Source organism: Dipteris shenzhenensis, chromosome 22, assembly GCF_047967505.1.
Source record: "Dipteris shenzhenensis isolate YYH24624 ecotype China chromosome 22, Dip_SZ_1.0, whole genome shotgun sequence".
Lineage (NCBI taxonomy): Eukaryota > Viridiplantae > Streptophyta > Polypodiopsida > Gleicheniales > Dipteridaceae > Dipteris > Dipteris shenzhenensis.
Window position 1 is genome coordinate 29681742 of NC_141617.1, and position 20491 is coordinate 29702232.

Here is a 20491-nt window from a genome sequence, read left to right on the forward strand (position 1 = left end):
ACGAAAGATAACAAGCATAATGGAAATGAAATGGAAAGAAAATGAAAGCAATGGAAAAGTACTCACATGATACCAAAGAGCTTGATGTTGACTGATGTGTAAGGACTCAAGACAAGTACAACACTATATAGTGTGACACTAGACTCTAGAAATCCATAGTGTATATGGGATAACTCCCAATATGACACGTGGAATGTCTAAGACTCACTAGACTATAAAACACCCCCTAGACACCTAGAACACTCATTTTTGACTCACTTTGGCTTCATATTCCAACATGCACTATCTCCATTGGCTCTCCTTGATATGTCGACATCGATGTCAATGAAGCATTGCTTGGGATGTGTTGAAGATCATAACCTTGGTTTTCCCAAGGTTGACTATAAAGGCCTCCAGGTGTATGCAACTCCTAGGCTGAGGACGAAATAAGGACTATGTCATCAGCATATAGTAGTATCTGTACCATCAAATCTGCCAATAGGGAGACGTCTCCTCCTAGGAAATCAACAAAGGATGTGATCTCATCAATGTATACCTGACTCGCCCTCTGACGGACTCATATAAATTCATCACTCCCTAGAGAGAGAGAGAGAGAGAGAGAGAGAGAAAGAAAGAAAGAAAGAAAGTGTATTATTGTCCACTAAAGGCCAACTCTGCGTACAAGATAGCACAAAATCAACGTGCCACAAAGAAGAGGCATCGTCGACTATCATCTAAGTGCTACGCAATACAATGCAAGTGAAAGTACATAATGTCAAATCCGAGCCTAAATACAAAGTAAGCTAGATGCAAGGAAACCGCCCCTGGGTGCAAAATGGGGGGATGAGTACAATATGTCAATGCAAAGATACAAGTCCATGTATCACGGAGTCTGAGAACCAAAATAATACTGGAAATCCTGTCCATCGACTCTGCCTCCTGCTATGAGAGTACAAATCTGAGCAAAAGTGAGGTGAGCGGCTGGTAGGGCGAGATCTCCATGAGTAAGTCTCCTCCAAAAAGCTGCCATCATCCTGGATCGTCTGGAGATGAAGCGGCGAGTACGTCCCCTATGTAACAAGATCCTGCGGCGTCTACAAACCATCTCATATGTACATCCACAGGGTGGAGGCATGTGTCCTGTGTGAGCTCTGACCTCCTCGTGCTCCTCCTGATACCTGTCATCTGGTATAGTGTGTGTCTGAGCTCTATCGGGCTGGGCTCTATCACGCTCCGGTCTGTGCTGATGGTCTCTGAGGTAGTGTCGTCGAAGCATAGTGGCCTCCCTGACATAAAGAGCTAGGCAATGCTGATCCTCATAATCCATCACTCGTGAGAGAGGTCCAAAGCCATCCGTGAAGAGACAGTGGAATCTCCCTCTGATCTCATAATATAGCGGGCATCTGCAAATGAAGTGCTCCTCTGACTCCACCTCTCCCATGGTGCAACAAGGGCAGATCCTGGTCTCTCGGCCTGGACGCCGTCCATCCTCCATGCGTCGCATCCTACCAGCCTCTATCTCGAGCTGATGCGAAGAGACTCTAAGCTGGCCAAGGGCAATCCTCAGTGAGTGGGACATGTGGATACCTGTGTAGCCTGGTGGAATGACAAATCCATCCTCTGAGATCCGAAGGAAGTGGTCACGATATGTGGCCATCTTCGTCGGAAGCTGCGTGGGATAAATCCAAGTGCGGTACGTATGAAGCTGCAGCAAGTCTGCTCTCGTGACCTGACTAAGCTCGTGGCGAGTCAACTCGAGATGAGGGGCATCTATGCTGTATCAGAAGGGAGGCAGTCTATCCATGTCTAGTCCAAGAGATGTGAGCCACCTAGTGAGTCTGAAGTACCAGCAGTATCGGGCCCCAGATCGTGCCAACTCCATAGAAGATGCAAGTGCTAACCATGGCAACCGAGCTCTGCCTGCTGCTGAGTCTCCAAACTCCCTAACCCTGTGCAAATACATGACCGACTGAAACGCTGCATCCAATGCGAGGGGAGTAGCTCCAAACTCTGCTAGCATGATCTCGTGCGGAACTGTAGCCTTGGCCCTAATGAGCCGAGAGAACATGATGATCTGTAACCTCTCTACTTGTCTCCAATCTGCAGCGACAAGGTCTCCTGCCCAGAAAGGAGCTGCATACATCGCAGCTGGTCTCACCAATGTGTCAAATAGCAGGGATTTCGTATCGGGATGCTGAAAGTGGGACTGAAAACACTGACGCTCAAGATGAGCCAACGAAGCATACCCTTTACTAATCCTATCTCGTGCTGCATATGTCATGGTAAAGATCGGTCCCCTGAAAACTGCCCCCAAATAAGTGTACTCTCTAACAAGCTCAATGGGCTGTCCGTCATAAGTGAAGCAAAACTCATCCGTGCTGTAGATACGATCAGAGGTGTTGAAAACCATAACCTTGGTCTTGCCAAGGTTTACGGTCAATCCCCTGTCCTGGCAAAACCTGTGGAGTGCCTCAATATGTGCCTGGAGGCCCTGAGCAGTAGAGGAAATGAGAACCACATCGTCCGCATACAGGAGGATAGGAATGGAGGATCCTAAGAGAGTAGAGCCCACACCGCCTGTCATCTGTACGAACATCTCTAGCTCATCAATATATAGTCCAAAGAGAGTAGGAGAGAGCGGGCAACCCTACTTTACCCCAATCGTGCTGCATACATCCTCTGAGAGCCCCTCACGTGTCCGAACCCGACCAGTGACCCTCTCATACAAAGCCATGATAGCCCACTGTGTTTCTCCACTGAAGCCCATCTCGCGAATCCTCTGAAACAATCTGAATCGCGGAACTGTATCAAATGCCTTCCTGAAGTCCACGAAGCAACAATAAAGCCGTTGCCTTCGTGACTTCGCCTCCTCTACTAGTGCCCTGAATGTGAGAATGTGGTCAAGCGTCGAATGATCCCTGCGAAATCCAGCCTGTCCTCTGGCTCTGAGTCCTGTCGTCTCGGCATGGTCATTTATACGGCTTTCCAAAACTGATGCATAGATCTTGGCCATAACGTGGCCAATCATGATGGTCCTGTAATTCGACGGCTCCATAGGGTCCCCCGACTTGTGGATAGGTACTATGGTATTGCCTAACCAGGACTGTGGTAGGCCTGTACAAACAGACTCATTGAAGAGACGGGAGAGAACAAAAGCTAAGGTATCAATCCCATGGATTACATACTCCGCTTGCAATCCATCATGATCCTTAGCTCTCCCGTTCTTCAATCGGTGGACTGCTGCACGGACACTCTCCGGTGTGAAGAGACTAGATGAAGCTGGCCTAGGGGAGTGGGATAAATCGATATCTGGCTGATCTGGAACATCGTATAGAGCTGAAGTATATGCAGACCAGACACGTGGATCTGTGAGGGGGCTCTGAGACTTCGAGCGGAGGAATTTTCTCCAGAATTCCTTGGAGTCACAGCTGAAAAGCAAGCTTCTCAGCTCCTCCTCGTTCCGGGCTAGAAATTGGCGTTTCTTGCGCCTAACCAACCACTTGTAGTCTCTCTTGGTTTCGGCAAGGAGGGGAGACTTCTCCTTGGTCTCAAGGTTAAGTTTCATGCGGAGTTCCTTACACTCCTCGTCATACCAACCGTTGCAAGGAACAAGACCAACCGGTGGGGGACTAGACGAATGACATGTGGCAGGGAACGACATGTGAGCGGCAGAAACGAGTGAAGTATGTACAAGTTCCCACCGGTCCCGCGTGGATGGTAGAGCATCTAATAGATGAGGACGGAGTAGGCGGCTGAGGTTCTGGCTATATACATCATCGAACTGGTGGTCGAAATGAACCTCGTAGTAGGGTTGGCGGTCGTGATAACGAGGGGGAGGTGGGTCATGGGAGACATGAGTCAAAGTAAAGTGGATGAGTGCATGGTCGGCAGAGGGCATGAAGGGGCTAACAGTAAGGCTATGGATGGAAGGGACTAGAGTCGGGGGACCTATGATGTAGTCGATCACGCTAGTACCACGCCCAGAAGCAGAAGAGAATGTAGGCATGGAAGACTGTGGCCACCTGGACAAGCCGTTATAAATGACCATACTGTGCGAGGTGAGGAGCTCCAGTAGCTGACGTCCCTGATCTGTGGGCTGTACTGTGCAGTCTGATGAAGTCCGACAGAGGCTATCATCATGAAATGCTGGGAGTATGACCGGATCCTCCATGAAGTCATAAGTGAAGGCCTGTCTGTCTGAGGTCCTCGCGTTGAAGTCTCCTAAAAGGATGACTTCTCCGCGACGTGAAAAATCTGCAATGTCCGCTGAGAGATCCTCAAATATGGACTGGCCTGGTCCAGTGGAAGAATAGATCGACTGCGCCGGGGGGAAGTAGCAAACTGCAATAAAAAGATCTCGCTGAGGGGCCTTGCGGCAGATGCGTACCCACAAGAATCGGGCATGTGAATCTGCTCTCTCCACTGTGATGATCCGATCGAGATGCTCTCTGTACAAAATGGCCACTCCTCCAGATCCTCTCACTCCAAATGTCCGGGCGTGCTGCCTGAAGGCAGATCTCCATGTATACCCTGTCACTCGTGGCAAAGGTCTCTCTGGACTCTCGTGTGTCTCCGTGAAAAAGATGATATCTCTCCCAAAGAATGCCCCCCGTAGATTGCCTGGTTGTGCTGTAAAAGAACCATTGCAGTTCCATACAGCGATGCGTAGACTATCTGACGGGTGGTGTGTCCCATGGGCCCTGTCCCGTCAAGCGGACGGGGCAGGAGGTGGAGGTGGAGGTGGGGCTGTATCTGCTGGTCTGCCATCTCTAAGCACTGTGGGAGCACGCCTCAAGGTGCCTGTGATGAGTCTGCCATCCCTAATCACTGCCCACTTGCCCTGAGCTCGGGCTGCATCTCTCTGAGGCATGAGCGCCTTGCGCTCCTCAACCTGTATCTGAGTCAGATCCTCGTCCATGGAAATCTGTGGGTGGTCTCTGAGTGTCCCTCTCCTCCTGAGGGCAGCTAGACGTGCCTGGGCATCTCTGAATCTGATAATGAGGGGCTGCTCTCTAGTAGGATCCCTCCCGACTCTATATGCTCCTACTATGCCATGATCCTGTACTCCCAATGTCTGAGAGACAAAGGTCACAGCCTGTGTCATCGTGGACTCTGTCGCCGAGGGCAAGATACCACGAATGCGAATGTTGAGGGCCTTTGTGGCCCTCTGCTGTGACTCGACCAATGTAGCTGATACAGTAGATCTCTGAGGCTGTGATGGCTGACGGCGGACGACATCCACCCACTCTGTGGCTCTCTGGACCTCTGTCTGAAGGGAGGTCAAACGCTCCTCAACCGCTGCTACTGCTGTAGTGGGAGATGTATCCATGTGCTGAACGCGAGTCTCGATCTGCTGCACTCGCTCTGTGTGTCCATGAATCTCTCCAGCAAGAGTCCTATGGGTCGCCTGTAAGACCTGAAGATCTGTCCTAATAGATAAGACCTCCCGATCCTGCTGTGTCACTCGATCAGCAAGAGATGCAACCTGAGCTGTAAGTAGAGAAATGGTCTCGTCCTTTCTGTGAAGCATCTGAAGTGCAGCTCGGAGATGGGTCTCAAAGAGCTGAAGCTCTGGCAGGATGTGGCGGCAAGGACAAACAGTGCAAGGCATGGAAGGAGAAAGAGAGGGAGACAGGGGGGAAACCGGTAAGGTGGGTAGCGGGGATGAAGGAGAAGGCTGGAAAGGGGGAGAGAAATTGGGTACCGGGGAAGGAGAGGAGGGGATGGGTAAAGTCTGTAGAGAGGATGAGGAGGAGGTAACCTCTGGCAAAGTAGGTAAAATAGGCAACAAAGGGGAAGAGGTGACAGAGGGCTGTGAGAGGGAGAGGAAAAAGGGTGCAGAAGAAGGAACCTGAGAGGAGAGGGGTGAAAAAAACTGCGGGTACAAAGTAGCTATGGGCGAAAGATGAGATAATGGAGCTGAAACCGGTGAACCTGCGACTGGGAGTGCGGGCACTGCACTGGGCGGAAGATGGGACAATGGAGCTGAAACCAGTGTACCTGCGACTGGGAGTGCGGCAAGTGCGGGCAGTGCGCTGTCCTTTGTAGAAGATGCGAGTCCTCTTCTACTATAGTGCAGCATCTCGGTCGTGGCGGCCATTGATGTTGCTGCTTCTGTAACATGTTTGACGGTGTCGGCCATTTTTAATTACGGGAAGCCGGCAACATTGAAAAGCGGGAAGAAAAGTTGGGGTTGGGGCTGCCCCCCGAAAAAAAAAAAAAAAAAAAGTGAGTGGAGGGGTGAGCGAGGGGTATTCATTTATTTATTTATTTATTTTTTTTAAAAAAAAGGGGGGGGGGGTCGGGGCTGCAAGTGCGAGGGGGTGAGCGGGGTCGGGGGGCGGGGGGTGAGCGGAGGGGTGAGCGGGGGGACTGAGCGGAGGGTTGAGCGGGGGGGCTGAGCGGAGGGGTGAGCGAGGGGGGGGGGTTGAGCGGGGGGGCTGAGCGAGGGGCTGTGAGGGCTGTGGGGGCTGAGCGGGGGGGGTGAGCGGGGGGGGGGGGGCGGGGGGTGAGCGGAGGGGTGAGCGGGGGGACTGAACGGAGGGGTGAGCGGGGGGGCTGAGCGGAGGGGTGAGCGGGGGGACTGAGCGGAGGGGTGAGCTGAGGGCAAAGGAGCAGCAAGGAGGGGTGAGCGGGGTGAGCTGAGGGGTGAGCGAGGGGGGGGGGTTGAGCGGGGGGGCTGAGCGAGGGGCTGTGAGGGCTGTGGGGGCTGAGCGGGGGGGGTGAGCGGGGGGGGGCGGGGGGTGAGCGGGGGGGTGAGCGGGGGGACTGAACGGAGGGGTGAGCGAGGGGTGAGCGGGGGGGCTGAGCGGAGGGGTGAGCGGGGGGGCTGAGCGGAGGGGTGAGCGGAGGGCTGAGCGGGGGGGCTGAACGGAGGGGTGAGCGAGGGGTGAGCGGGGGGGCTGAGCGGAGGGGTGAGCGGGGGGGCTGAGCGGAGGGGAGAGCGGGAGGGCTGAGAGAGAGAGAGAGAGAGAGAGAGAGAGAGAGAGAGAGTTTATTAAAGTCTTTGGAAGACCGATGGGTCTATGAGACTGTGAGAATCTTGATACAAACAAACACATGAATGTAGAATACAAAAGGCTAGTGCTAAGTACTACATAGTCATGTCAGAGTGATGACTACACATCAGTATCATCATCATCATTAGTTCATCCAAGTGAATGAGATGGCGGAAGCATGAAGTCGGCGATAGAGTGATGTCGGCTGCCTAAGGGCGTGGTCTTGTGTCGTCTCCTGGTCATAGCTTTGCGCCTAACAAGGGCTACATTGACCCTTGTCGGTAGAGCTCTGACTCCTAGTCATAGCTTTGTGCCTAACAAGGGCATCGTCTCCTGGTCATAGCTTTGCGCCTAACAAGGGCTACATTGACCCTTGTCAATAGAGCTCCAACTTTAAACAGAGAGGGGATATCCCCAAGTGTAATATGTGCGTCAATCCTTGGTCTGAGCTGTCATGTCGTTGGCTCTAGATCCCGATCATGTCGGGGGGCCTCATAGTATGGAGGTCCACCTGCTTTGGTTGGAAGAACTCTGTGATTGAGCTCTGAGAAGGGTCTACCAAGGAGGTCTGCTCCTATCTCCATGATTGAAGTAGACGCTTGTAGTGCCTGAATGCCTCATCGATGAAAGACGCTAAGCATCTCTGGTCTGGATAGGAGATAAACCAGGACATCACCCCAGAACTGTCTCTGAAGAGGCAATAGAAGCATTCTCGGATCTCATAGTAAATTGGGCACGTGAAAATGAAATGCTCCTCCGACTCGACCTCCTGTGTGTCATCTCCCGGGGTAGACTCTCTGCCCTGCCACTCTCAGTGTGTAGTCTATGTGAAGAGACCCGAAACTGCAGAGTAGAGATCCTCAGTGAGGGGTAATTGGATATGTGTATATCCTAGTGGGTCAATGAAACCCTCCTTTGTGATGTGTAAACAATGATCCTTGTAGAAGTTGAGCTTCACTGGAAGCTTTCTTGGTCCCAACCAGGTTGGGAATGTGTGTAGCTGTAAAAGATCCCCGCGGATGATCTGGTTGACCTCGTGTGACAAGAGAGGAGAGAACGGCGTGTCAATGCTATACTGGAAAGGAGGGAGTCTGTCCATGTGGAGCCCAAATCGCTCAAACCATCTCTCTGTGTGTGCATACCAGCATCTCTGGTCACCCACCTGCTGATAGTGCCATAGCAGAGGACAATGCTAGCCATGGTAATCTGCTGCACCCAGAAGTGCAATCCCCGTTACCCCTGACCAGGTATAGGAGATGTAAGTTGAAATGTTGCATCCAGTTGTAGTGGGGATGACCCAAACTCAGCCTGAATAATCTGGTGAGGGATGGACGGCTTACCGTGGATCATCCGCGATAGCATGAGAACCTGTGGCTGCTCCACACGAGCCCACTCTATATTTGATAGATCCGGCCCCCAACAAGGGCTGCCGTACATCCCCACTGGACAGACCAAGGAGTCAAACAACAATCCCTTGGTCCGCGGATCCTGATAGTGTGAGCGGAAGCATTGCCTCTCTAATTTGGCCAAGCATATCCCCTGCTCAGGTGGGCCTGCATCACGGTTCTCATGGTGAAGATAGGTCCAGATAAGATAACACCAAGTTCTGTATATGACGAAACAATCTCAAAAGGTGACCCGTCAAACGTGAACTACTCCTGGCGCATAACGGCTCGAGATGTATTGAAAATCATGAACTCACAAAAGGACTGTAGTGCATCAAGGTGTCTCTAGAGTCCCTCTACTGATGAAGACAAAAGTGCCACATCATCTGCATAGAGCAATATCCGGATTAGCGTGCCAACTAGAGAGCATCCATCCCCCCCCAGTGTCTGCATAACTGTCTCAAGCTCGTCAATATAGAGGCTAAAGAAGGTACTGATAAAGGATACCCTTGTTTGACCCCAATAGTGCTCATGATCTCCTCTGTCCACCCTGACCCTGCCTGGACTCTGCCTGAGACTCTACCAGGGTATGATCTCCTGGTCATACCCCAAATCCTGTAGGCGTCGAAAGAGGCAGGCTCTCGGAATCATGTCAAAGGCTTTGCGAAAATCCACAAAGCAACAATATACCCTCTACTTCCGTGCCCTCGCCTCCTCGATGATACACCTGAGTGTGAGAATGTGATCCACCGTCCCATGATCACGTCGGAATCCAGCTTGTCCGACTGCTCTAAGTCCCCTACACTGTGCGAATCAACTGACCTCAGAATCAAGTACTGATGCATAAATCTTGGACATGACATGTCCAATCATAATGGTCATGTAGCTCTTTGGGTTTATGGGATCCCCTGCCTTGTGGATGAGTGAGATAGTGTTGATAGTCCAAGTGCATGGAAACCCCAAACAAACAGCTTCATTAAAGAGCTCTGCTAAGATCGGGCTAGGAGATTAATCCCATATGCAATGAATTCAGTGCATAGGCCCTCATGATCTTTCGCTCGATCATTATGGAGTTTCATCACACCCTGATCCACTACCTCTAGCATGAGGATCATCAAGTCCCCGTATTCTAGACCGTCCCAATGAACGCAAGGGCAAGAGACCTAAACCCAATTGCTTGGAGACCCCCACTCCAATGTTACACCGCTTCCTCAACCCCTTAAGATACCTACACTCGGAGGCATCATGTCCATGAATTTCACAAAATGTGCAAAAGGAGGTCGGGGTGGGTACCTTACCCTTCGATGGACATTCCCAGTAGCCATGGTCAGAACCCTTGCAGTCGGTGCACCAGAGACCACTTCTTATCTGAGCTTCAAAGGGTGACGGTCCATCCACTTTTGTTCTGTCTTTCAGACCTTCTTTGATTTCTTCTAATTCCTTCTTGAGTTGCTGCCATGCCTGTGAGCCCTCTTCTCTCGAAAGTTGGGTGGTCTGGGCGGGTGTTGAGGCGAAACTTAACTAGGACCGTTCCATCTTCACCGCTTCCCTCAGGAATTCTTGTAGTGAGGCATGCTCAGGGAGTTTGTCAACCAGCCTTATAGCAATGGTGGAGGGTAAAGCCTTCAAAAACCACCCCTTCATGACGGCGTCATTGGGTGGCACTGACATCTTCGCGGCCAGGACCCTCATCCTTGTGTGCATCTCCGAGATACTTCTACCAGGCTTCATGGTATTAGTGGATAACTCTTGGATAATCATGTGTTCGAAATTTTCCAACTTGAAAGTGCGTAAGAATTCCTCCCTTAGGTCTGTCCACGTCTGGAAGTGGTCAGGGGGAAATTGACTGTACCATACATCGGCAGCATCCTCCAATGACGAGGGGAAGATGTGAAGGAACGCATGCTCATTCTCCATACCTTTAGCTCTACATGCTGTGAGGAATTTCCTCACATGAGCTTCCGCATCCTCATGGAGGTGGCCTTTGAACTTTTGAGTCTTCACGTGGACCTTGTTGAGTAGCTCGAGAAGTCTAGCTCTGTCTGCAGGACTGAGAACGGCCATCTCCACCCAAGAGGCTGAAGCAGATGCAAGAGTTGGAGGGAGTCCCGATGGAGCAGGAATGAGTGTGGGTGCTCTAGAGGAGGAGACTACACCGACAACATCTCCCGTGGAGGACCAAAATGGGGAAGTCACTACTGATGTAGCCATAGAGGAAGTATACACAGATGGTCTTGCATACGCGGAGGGTCTCGGTGTTGCAGAGGGAAAGGGTGCGAACATAGAAGATGTGGGGGTTAAAGAGGATGAGAGAGCATTTGGGAAAGAGAGGGACGGAGTTGAAGTCATGGATGAGTAGGCAGTAGGGAAGGGAGGGGGTGGTGGAAAAGGCAGTACCGGTGTGGATGGAAGGGAGATGAAACCATCATGGCAGGTAAAGGTATGGCCGGAGTAAAGATTACCCCCAAGTGGGATAGATGTGGAATAAGGATTAGATAGAAGCCCAGAGCTATGCATAACAGATGAGGTAGCAACTTGTCCAGACGCAGATGGAGCAGATGGAGTCACCACTCCGGCAGAAGAGGTGGTTGATGAAGACATCATTACAAGAGGAGGAGAGGGGCTGCCTTGACCTTGATGAGTCCCTGAGGAGCCCTCGTCCTTCGTAACCTCTTATTTCACATGTTCTCCGCTTTGCACTTCTTCTTCTCCGGAGTCCGGATCTGACCACCACGGTTTCTGTTGATCCAAGTCGATGAGAGTGTCGATGAAGTTACTTGCTCTGGCTACTGCTCCAATGGGCTCACTTTGTGCTCGAGTTGAGGACTTCGCAAACTTACATCGCACGTAATGCTTCTTGTACCGTGTTTGGCCTGCCGGAAGTCTTTTCTCCACTCTCCTCAAGTACCTCCTAGCTCTCTCGCTAGCTCCTTCAAATGTTTCAGAACTACTCGGCATAAGACCTCTCTCTAGGACCCTGGATCACCACTTCACTTGTGCTACTCATCACCAGCAGTGTCTCACTGTGATCGCCATAAACTGTTTGGGGGGGGGGGGGTTCCTAACACTTCCGGAAGTATTACCAGAGGCCTAGGGCCATTGGTGCGAGAAGCAAGTAAGACATGCCATAGGTGTCACTGATGGTACGTAGGCGAGTGCTAGTCGATGGTGTCAACTATGTGCAAGCGGTACAAGTGCTGAAGTGATGCGAGCAAGAAGAAGACCAAAGTGGAACAACATCATAAAAGCCAACCCTCAACATGAACGGAAAAGAACTTCAACCACATGACACAGGGTCCGTTGTACCGGGTGAAGGGAGAGGAGGGGAGGAGAACACAACGGAAATAGATTTTAGAGTAGTGAGCAGAGATGGGGAGTAGCGGGAGATTGTGGGTTCGAGTCCCACCGTGATCGCTATAATCGTCTGAGGGGGGGGAGGTTCCTAACACTTCCGGAAGTATTGCCGGAGGCCTAGGGCCACTTGTGCGAGAAGCAAGTAAGACATGCCATAGGTGTCACTGATGGTACGTAGGCGAGTGCTAGTCGATGGTGTCAACTATGTGCAAGCGGTACAAGTGCTGAAGTGATGTGAGCAAGAAGAAGACCAAAGCGGAACAACATCACAAAAGCCAACCCTCGACATGAACGGAAAAGAACTTCAACCACATGACACAGGGTCCGTTGTACCAGGTAAAGGGAGAGGAGGGGAGGAGAACACAACGGAAAGAGATTTTAGAGTAGTGAGCAGAGATGGGGAGTAGCATAATTCATTAGAAAACAAGATGACTGATACACTAGGAGAAGATACACACGAGGCGAGCTCTTGACTCTAGCCTCTCACTCCTTCACTCACGCCTCCCACCCCTGCCAGAATGTCCCCCCTTTTCCCCATTTCCCCCTCTTCACCTTCTCCTCCTCTGCTCCCTCCACTGCCAATCTCCTTTCCTTCTTCCTATTGGATGTCTTCTTGCATCCTTAGCCATTTCACTGTTTGTGGGCTGCTCCGCCCTTGATGGCTTCCGCAACACTCTAGCCTGTTCTGGGTCAGTGAATCCCGTGCTCCATGTGTTCTCCTATCTATTCCATGCGCTCTTGACACTAGTTGGTTGCGAGGGTTGGTGCACTACCTATACCTCTTAACTGTTGGACTGTTTCCCATGTGCACCAACGAGTACCGCCTGTGCGCTTGTGCACTCTGCTGGACTGCTTCCCATGTGCACCAATAGGTGTACGCCGTGCACCATTGCGCTAGCTAGAATGCTTCCCATGTGCACCAACAAGTGTACCCCATGCAATGGTATGCACCAATAGGTGTACCCCGTGCACCATTGCGCCAATACTTCCCTCTGATCAACTTTGACCATGGTGGGTCGAGGTTGAGGTTTGGTACTCTTCAGTCATGTATTGCTCCCGTCATATCCAAGTCATGTCCAGGTCCTCTACAAGTCATGTACTGTCAAGTTATGTCCATGTCATATCAAGTCACGTCCAAGTCAAGTCATGTCCAAGTCATGTCAAGTCATGTCCAAGTCAAGTCATGTCCATGTCCAGTCATGTCCAAGTCATGTCAAGTCATGTCCAAGTCATATACTGTGTTCCAGAGTGACCAAGATGTGAACACATGTGAACACGATCCGACTAGGTATGACCAAGGTCTAATAACTTGGCATGTTGCTGAGGTGACCATGATGTGACCCAGGTGTGACTCTTGGTGGGAGTCCCGGAGACTTAGAGTACAACAGGGGTTGCATCCACAGTCTCTTTAGTTTCGACTACAGGCATCTTACGTATCCCGATGCCAGGTTTGAACTTCAGGAATTATTTTTCAGCCCTAGCTGATCTAGTGGACCTTCTGGATGAGGATTTTGATTTCATGCCTTCCACCTTCGGTGAGGCAGTGGTTGGCATTCCTTTTGATCCCAGGTTGACTCCATCCTGAGATGGAAGGGTTCTTTCACTTGTGGATTTTTCTCCACTTGCTTCTCTCCCTCGCTCCTTGAGCAGAAGGTCTTCCCCCATTGAGAATTGGGTAATGCTACTTCCACCCGCCGACAAGGATTGTTAGTTGCAACATACTGAACCTCAGTAGTATACCTCATGGCCCCACTGTAGGAAGCTTATCTGTACTCAGCTCCATCTAGGTTTAACAGGGGGCTCCATCGACATTCTTTTTATTTAGGAGCACAAGCTGGATGCCAAAGATTGTTCTAAGTCATATAAATTTCTTTCAAGTCGTACGTTTTGGTCACCAACCTTGGCTACTAGGGGGAGGACATGCATTTCAGTTTCATATTCCTTTTTTTTCTAGTATTTGGACATGGTATCATTATCCGCTTTAGAGCTTAATGGATCATTATTTTGATTGGGGGACATAAGGTTGGTTTTCTCAATCTTTATGCTTGTAATAATCGAGGGGACCGTGTCCTCCTATGGAAGGAACTTGTTTCTTGGGCCCCCATTGTAGATTCTTGGGTCATAGGGAGTGACTTCCACATGGTGGAGTTGCCTTGTGATATGAAGGGAGGTAGAGGAGGTATCCATTCCTTGGAAAGAGTTTCAAAAAGGTGTCTTATGAACATCTTAAGGATAGATTTTTATTTGGTGGTGACCGCTTTTTAAATCAATGCAACTAAAGATCGTGGCCCCTTTTAGTTTGTTCAATATATCGTCTATGCGAGGGATTGGAAACCTATTCTTGACTGTCATTTTGATGAGGACTCTATAATCCACACGCATGTGATAGGAGCCATCTTTCAAGAGCACGGGTGAACAAAATGGTGACGAACTGTTGGAGCAGATGCAGGTGGAGAGGCAGTGTCATTGTTGCTCTGCAGGAGTTCTGGAGACGATCCCTCACTGCCTTTGGAGCTGTCATAGCACAGTGAGGATCTGGATGGGAGTCGTCAGGATTATGACTCGCATGCAGAGCCTTCAGACGGACTACACCTAGGGGATGGTGGCCTGGTTGACTGAGGGAGGTCACGCAGTCTAGATTGATGAGGTCTTTCCAGCTTACCGGCGGATACAAGGTCAGAGCATTCAGAGGATAGAGCTCCATGAGGCAGTCCCTCCTGATAGCCCAGATCCTCATTCCCCTCCAAAGGATAGCGAGTGGGAGGTAGTAGGGCGTGGAACATTTGGGTTGCTCGTTGTAGTCTGGTGATGGGTGGGCATCCGGTTCCACCCTTGGTCGCCATCTGGCAAGATATCATCTACACCTTGCGCTCCACCTGGGAGCGTGGGACCCCGGGCTCTAGGGCGATTGTCGTGAGGTGCACACGTTTCTGCAGGCTTGGCTTGCAGGAGTTTTCTACATATTCACTCCGTGAGGGATTTGCTTGACAGAGGCATTATATATGAAAGCCCAAACTGAACAGAACTAGACTAACCTAACCATAGTTAGCCCACATAACTATACCATTGTAATATTCCTAACCTTAATATCTCCTGTGCCTTTTATTTAGCAGGTAATTCAATGTTTTTTTCACATGCTATGTGATTCACCAGTCCTCCAGTCATCTTTTACCTCCTCTTGCTCTTTGTCCTTTTTCCAACAAAGAATTCTCAAGAGTCAAATGTGGAATTAAGGTCTCTAAGGTATGTTTTATTCCATCTTCATTTTGTCTTGTTTTAATTTCCCTTGGATTGATTTTGTTCTTGATGGATGTGTGATTATTGAAAGCAGGCCTGCAGCACCTCCAGTGGCAGCCATACAGAGAAGGGAAAGGCTGTCTTAGCGTTCATTTTAAAGGAAATTGTTGACATGAAGAAGTTGAAGGAAGAAAATGCGCTGGCTTTAACTTCTGCATTTTGTGAATGACATTAAGGTAAATATGTCTCTTTCAAAAGGTTCGCTGTTTTGTTTTCCTTATGTAGAATACATACATATGAAACATTTAGTTCCCAACTTCATGTGCCTTCTTGTATAATCTCAGCATTATTGGTAAAGAAGAACAATGCGTCATACTTCATGCTTTTTTTGATGGTCTAGATGTTGATTGCCGAACAGGAGGTTTCTTTCCCTGATTCCAGCAATGAAGAAATATCTTTGGGTGCAGCCTGTCACAATCTCTACGTTCCTTCTTTTGTGTTCTCCATCTACCCTTTTTCTTCCTCTCCATGCTGCCCAGGCTCTTAAGTCTTAGCTCCTCGCGTCGTCTCCCCCTCCCCTTTGCTGTCTTATCTAAGCTAGAAGCTTTTCCATGCGCAACTCCTTTTTCTATGTGCTAGCTAAGAGAAAGAGAACAACAAACAAAAACATACATTATAAACCCTCAGGTTACTTCTTTGGAATGTAGACAGATTGCAAAGTTTTCTGCTATGGGTAGATGGGAGCATGAGGGAAACAAACTGCCAGAAATAACTACGATCATTAAACCCTCCAGATGAAATTAAAAGAAGTATAGCTGATATGTGGGATATTCAGAGTTCTCTGGACCCTTGAGCTCTTTGAGCCCATTGCTTTGAGACATTCCCCACCTTGACCTCTGCCTTGCTCCCTTGCCACCACACCCCCTTGTTTCCTTCGACTCAGCCTGTTTCTGACCGGCCTTGTCGTGGGCTGTCTAGGCTCCCCCACCATCTGTAGCCGCCTCAGAGTTTACCTGTCTTTCCTTGCCACCAGTAAAATCTCCCCCCCCCCCCTCTTCTTCGGCTCTCCTAAATCATTGCTGGTACCACCCCCTCACGGTCAGCCTCTCCTATCTCGTCATCAGGACCCCTCTACTTGACTTCCATCTCTCCTTTCGCTTGTGAAACAGCCCGTGTTGGGATGTCCCATCAACTCAACCTGCTCCTTCAATAGCCTGTGTTGGGGTGCCCTTTCCTTGCCATCAGCTCCCTTCTTTACCTCTCCACCAGGTCTTTCCTCGCCTTGTTCTTGGCCTCATTTTGGGTCTTGTTCTTGGCCTCTTCCTGCCACTAACAGCCCGTATTGGACTGCTTGTCACACTCTTACCATCGTTTCTCTCTCTCTCTCTCTCTCTCTCTCTCTCTTGTCGTAGGTGACAGGGTATGCCTGGGAGTCTGTCTTTCGACAGCAGACTAGACGATCAGGAGGAGTCAGAGGATCTGGCGGTGTGGCAGTTCTTTATAGAGAGCATCTCAGATCGATACTCACAGTCATGAGGAGAGACCATCGGGCCAGATATCTTTGGGTACGGATCAGGAGACCCCCCCTGAGAGACTTGTTTATTGCAGTATGCTACTTTCCCCCGAGACAGTCTCGTTATGCCTCAGATGGACCAGGACAGTCACCTTTTGAGGATTTGTCAGCCGATGTATTGGAGTACTCACGCCGTGGAGAGGTCATCCTTTTAGGAGACTTCAACGCGAGGACATCAGACAGACAGGCAGAGATTTTGGACTTTGCTGAGGATCCAGTCTTAGTTCCAGCTGCCCCAGATGAGAGTTTTCCACGCTTATCTTCAGATAGAGGGGTAGAGGTGACAGATCAGGGACATCGCCTATTGGAGCTTCTCTCATCGCACGGCATGGTCATTTATAATGGACTTCGACAGTGGCCGCATTCATCCACAGCCACATGTTTTCCCTTCGCGGGTGGTGGTACGAGCGTCATTGATTACGTCTTGGGTCCCCCGACTTTAATCCCTTTTGTACATAACCTCACAGTCGACCCTTTTATGCCTTCAGCCGATCATGCACGTCTGCACTTTATTCTTACCCAGATTCCTCATGCCCCCCCTTCTAGACATCATGAGCGTCAGCCATACTATGAGGTTCATTTTGACCACCAGTTTGATGATATTTATAGCCAGCACCTGAGTGGTCTTCTCCGTCCGCACCTTCTCGATGCCCTACCCTCCACACAGGATCGGTGGGACCTTGTACATACCTCCATCATCTCGGCAGCCCACAAGTCCTTCCCCATCACTTGCCACACATCCAGTCCTCCACCAGTCGGTCTTGTGCCTTGTAATGGATGGTATGATGAGGAGTGTAAAGAACTCCGCAGGAAGCTTCGCCTTGAGACACAGGAGAAGTCTCCCCTCCTCATTGAGACCAAGAAGAGTTACAAGCGTTTGGTGCGACGCAAAAAGTGCCAATTTCTAGCCCGGAATGAGGAGGAGCTGAGAAGTTTACTTTTCAGCTGTGATTCCAAGGAATTCTGGAAGAAATTCCTTCGCTTGAAATCTCAAACTCCTCTTACAGACCCGCAGGTTTGGCTTGCCTATACTTCCACTTTATATGATATTCCAGACCAGCCACAGATCGACTTATCCCATGTGCCTAGACCCACCTCCTCTGCCTTATTCTCATCCAATAGTGTCCGAGCAGCAGCTCATCGTTTGAAGACTGGGAGAGCTAAGGACCATGATGGATTGCAAGCAGAGTATGTAATCCATGGGATTGATGCCTTAGCTACAGTCCTCTCCCGTCTTTTTAACGAGTCCATTTGTACAGGTCTTCCACCTAGTTGGCTAGAAAATACTATAGTACCCATACACAAGTCGGGGGATCCTTTGGAGGCATCGAACTACAGGACCATTATGATTGGCCATGTCATGGCCAAGATTTATGCGACCATTCTAGAAGGACATATAAATGACCATGCCGAGGCGACAGGCACGAGAGCTAGAGGGCAGGCAGGATTTCGTGCAGAGCACTCGACTCTAGATCATATCTTCACACTCAGGGCTTTGATTGAGGAGGCGAAGTCACGTAAGCAACGGCTCTATTGTTGCTTCGTGGACTTCAGAAAGGCATTTGACACTGTGCCGCGTTTCAGACTCTTCCAGCGACTTCGTGACTTGGGATTCAATGGGGAGATTCAATGGGCGATCATGGCCTTGTATGAGAGAGTCACAGGTAGAGTCAGGACACGGGCGGGGCTGTCGGGGGAAGTACGCAATACGATAGGGGTGAAGCAGGGGTGTCCTTTGTCTCCGACACTCTTTGGTCTCTATATCGATGAGTTAGAGATGTACATATAGACGATGGGTGGTACAGGTTCTTTACTGGCAGGATCCACGATACCGATTCTCCTCTATGCAGATGACGTGGTTCTTATTTCTTCCTCCCAGCAGGGTTTACAGGCACATCTCCATGCACTCCACAGCTTTTGTCAGGACAGAGGGTTGTCTGTAAACCTTGGGAAGACCAAAGTCATGGTCTTCAACACGTCATACCAGGTTTATAGGAGAGGCGAGTTCTCTTTCACATTTGATGGGCAAGAGGTGGAGCTAGTCAGGGAGTATTCATATTTGGGTGCCACATTTAGAGGTCCAGTCTTCACCATGACGCATGCAGCACGAGATAGGATCAGTAGAGGGTATGCCGCCTTGGCTCTTCTCGAGAGGCAGTGTGCACAGTCACATTTTCAGCATCCCGACACGAAGTCTTTACTTTTCGATACGCTGGTGAGACCTGCAGTCATGTATGCTAGCCCCTTTTGGGCAGGAGATCTCAGTGTTGCAGATTGGAGACGAGTAGAGAGGTTACAGATCATCATGTTCTCCAGATTGATCAGAGCGAAGCCCACGGTACCGCATCAGATTACGTTCGTAGAGTTCGGAGCTACACCCCTAGCGCTAGATGCAGCATTTCAGTCAGTTACATACTTGCATAGGATCAGGGCGCTCGGAGACTCAGCAGCAGGCAGAGCACGATTACCGTGGCTAGCACTGACATCCTCGCAGATGTTAGCGGAGAGAGGTCATACTTTTTGTTGGTACCACACACTCTCCACATGGCTCACCTCGCTGGGCTTGGATATGGATAGGCTGCCACCATTTCGATACAGCATAGATGCCCCTCGCCTCCCTCTCACTCGACATGAGCTCAGCCAGGTTATCAGGGCAGATTTGTTGCAGCTATACACGTTTCGCACTTGGGTTTATCCCACGGAGCTTCCTACGAAGATGGCCACATATCGTGACCATTTTCTCAGGATTTCAGAGGATGGCTTCATCATATCTCCAGGATATATCGGCGTTCATATGTCACACTCACTCAGGATTGCCTTGGGCCAGCTCAGGGTATCTTCACACAGATTAGACGTTGAGGCCGGCAGGATGCGTCGTACAGCTACCGGACATAGACCCAGGCGAGAGACTAGGATATGCCCTTGTTGCACTATGGGGGAGGTGGAGACTGAGGAGCACTTTGTTTGCAGATGCCCTTTATATTATGAGATCCGTGGCAGATTTCACTGTTTATTTGGGCACGGATTTGGACCTCTCTCTCGGATTATGGAGTATGAGGATCAGTATTGCTTAGCATTGTTCATCAGGGAGATCACCAGATACAGAGAGAGATTCCTCAGAGAGCACCGTCGCATCCCTGCCAGAGACCTGGTTATTCATGAGGAGCAGGACGAGGCACAGGACCATGAGCACAGAGATAGCCCATCTTGCCAGAGAGCACCGATGGTTCCACCCCGAGGATGTACATATGACATGATCCGGCAGCACCGCAGGATGATCTTACACAGAGGCCGTACCTGTCGCTTTATTTCTAGACGACGGAGGATGATGGCAGATTTTCGGAGGAGATTGCTCCATGGAGACTTGGCACCGCCAGCAGCCCATTTGACACTTGCCCAGATCTTCACACTCATGGCAGGAGGCATGGTCGATGGCCATGACTTCCATCATTTCTTTGGATCACAGACCCCTTAGGGAAGACGATGTTCCTCATATTTCATATTTTACATTTTGTATCTAGGCATTTTTGGTACTCTATTTCATTTCATTTTGTATCTAGGATTTTTGTAGCCATTTTTGGCATCTTAGCGGTATTACGATGAGGCCACCTAGTTGGCGCATCGTTGATGATGTATTTTCCTTTCGGATGATTTTGTGTCCCATAGGCCATGTATGGCCTTCCGTGGACCTTTAATAAAATTTCTTTCTTTCTTTCTTTCTCCCGCCCCCCCTCCCCAAAGGGAGTTTCTTTTTGCACTCCCTTGGAGCTGCCATGTGCCCTCCCTAAGCAAATGTACTAGATGGTTTTTTGTTGTCCCATAGGAGTGTTGGCCGCCTTCAGTGGACATTGGATACTTCTCTCTTGGACAAAGCATGTCTTTTTGTTGTGAAAGATGTTTGAGAGGTGTGCATTAAACAAAAACTCAAGTGGCCAAGGTCTTGTATGCCATGTCTAAGAGAGTGA

The 20491-nt window shown here is 50.0% G+C and overlaps 1 protein-coding gene across 3 annotated transcripts in view; it reads left to right on the top strand.

The window, feature by feature from the left end:
• The window catches only part of LOC147887968 (uncharacterized), a 320694-nt gene that overhangs the window by 229747 nt on the left and 70456 nt on the right, over positions 1 to 20491 (top strand). For 2 of the 3 annotated variants that reach the window (XM_087393486.1, XM_087393485.1), the window contains exon 13: positions 15045 to 15189. In XM_087393486.1, the coding sequence (XP_087249612.1) occupies positions 15045 to 15182 (138 nt within the window). In that variant the 3' untranslated portion in view covers positions 15183 to 15189. The remainder of the gene's footprint in view (positions 1 to 15044; positions 15190 to 20491) is intronic. The other variant, XM_087393487.1, reaches the window with a different exon arrangement.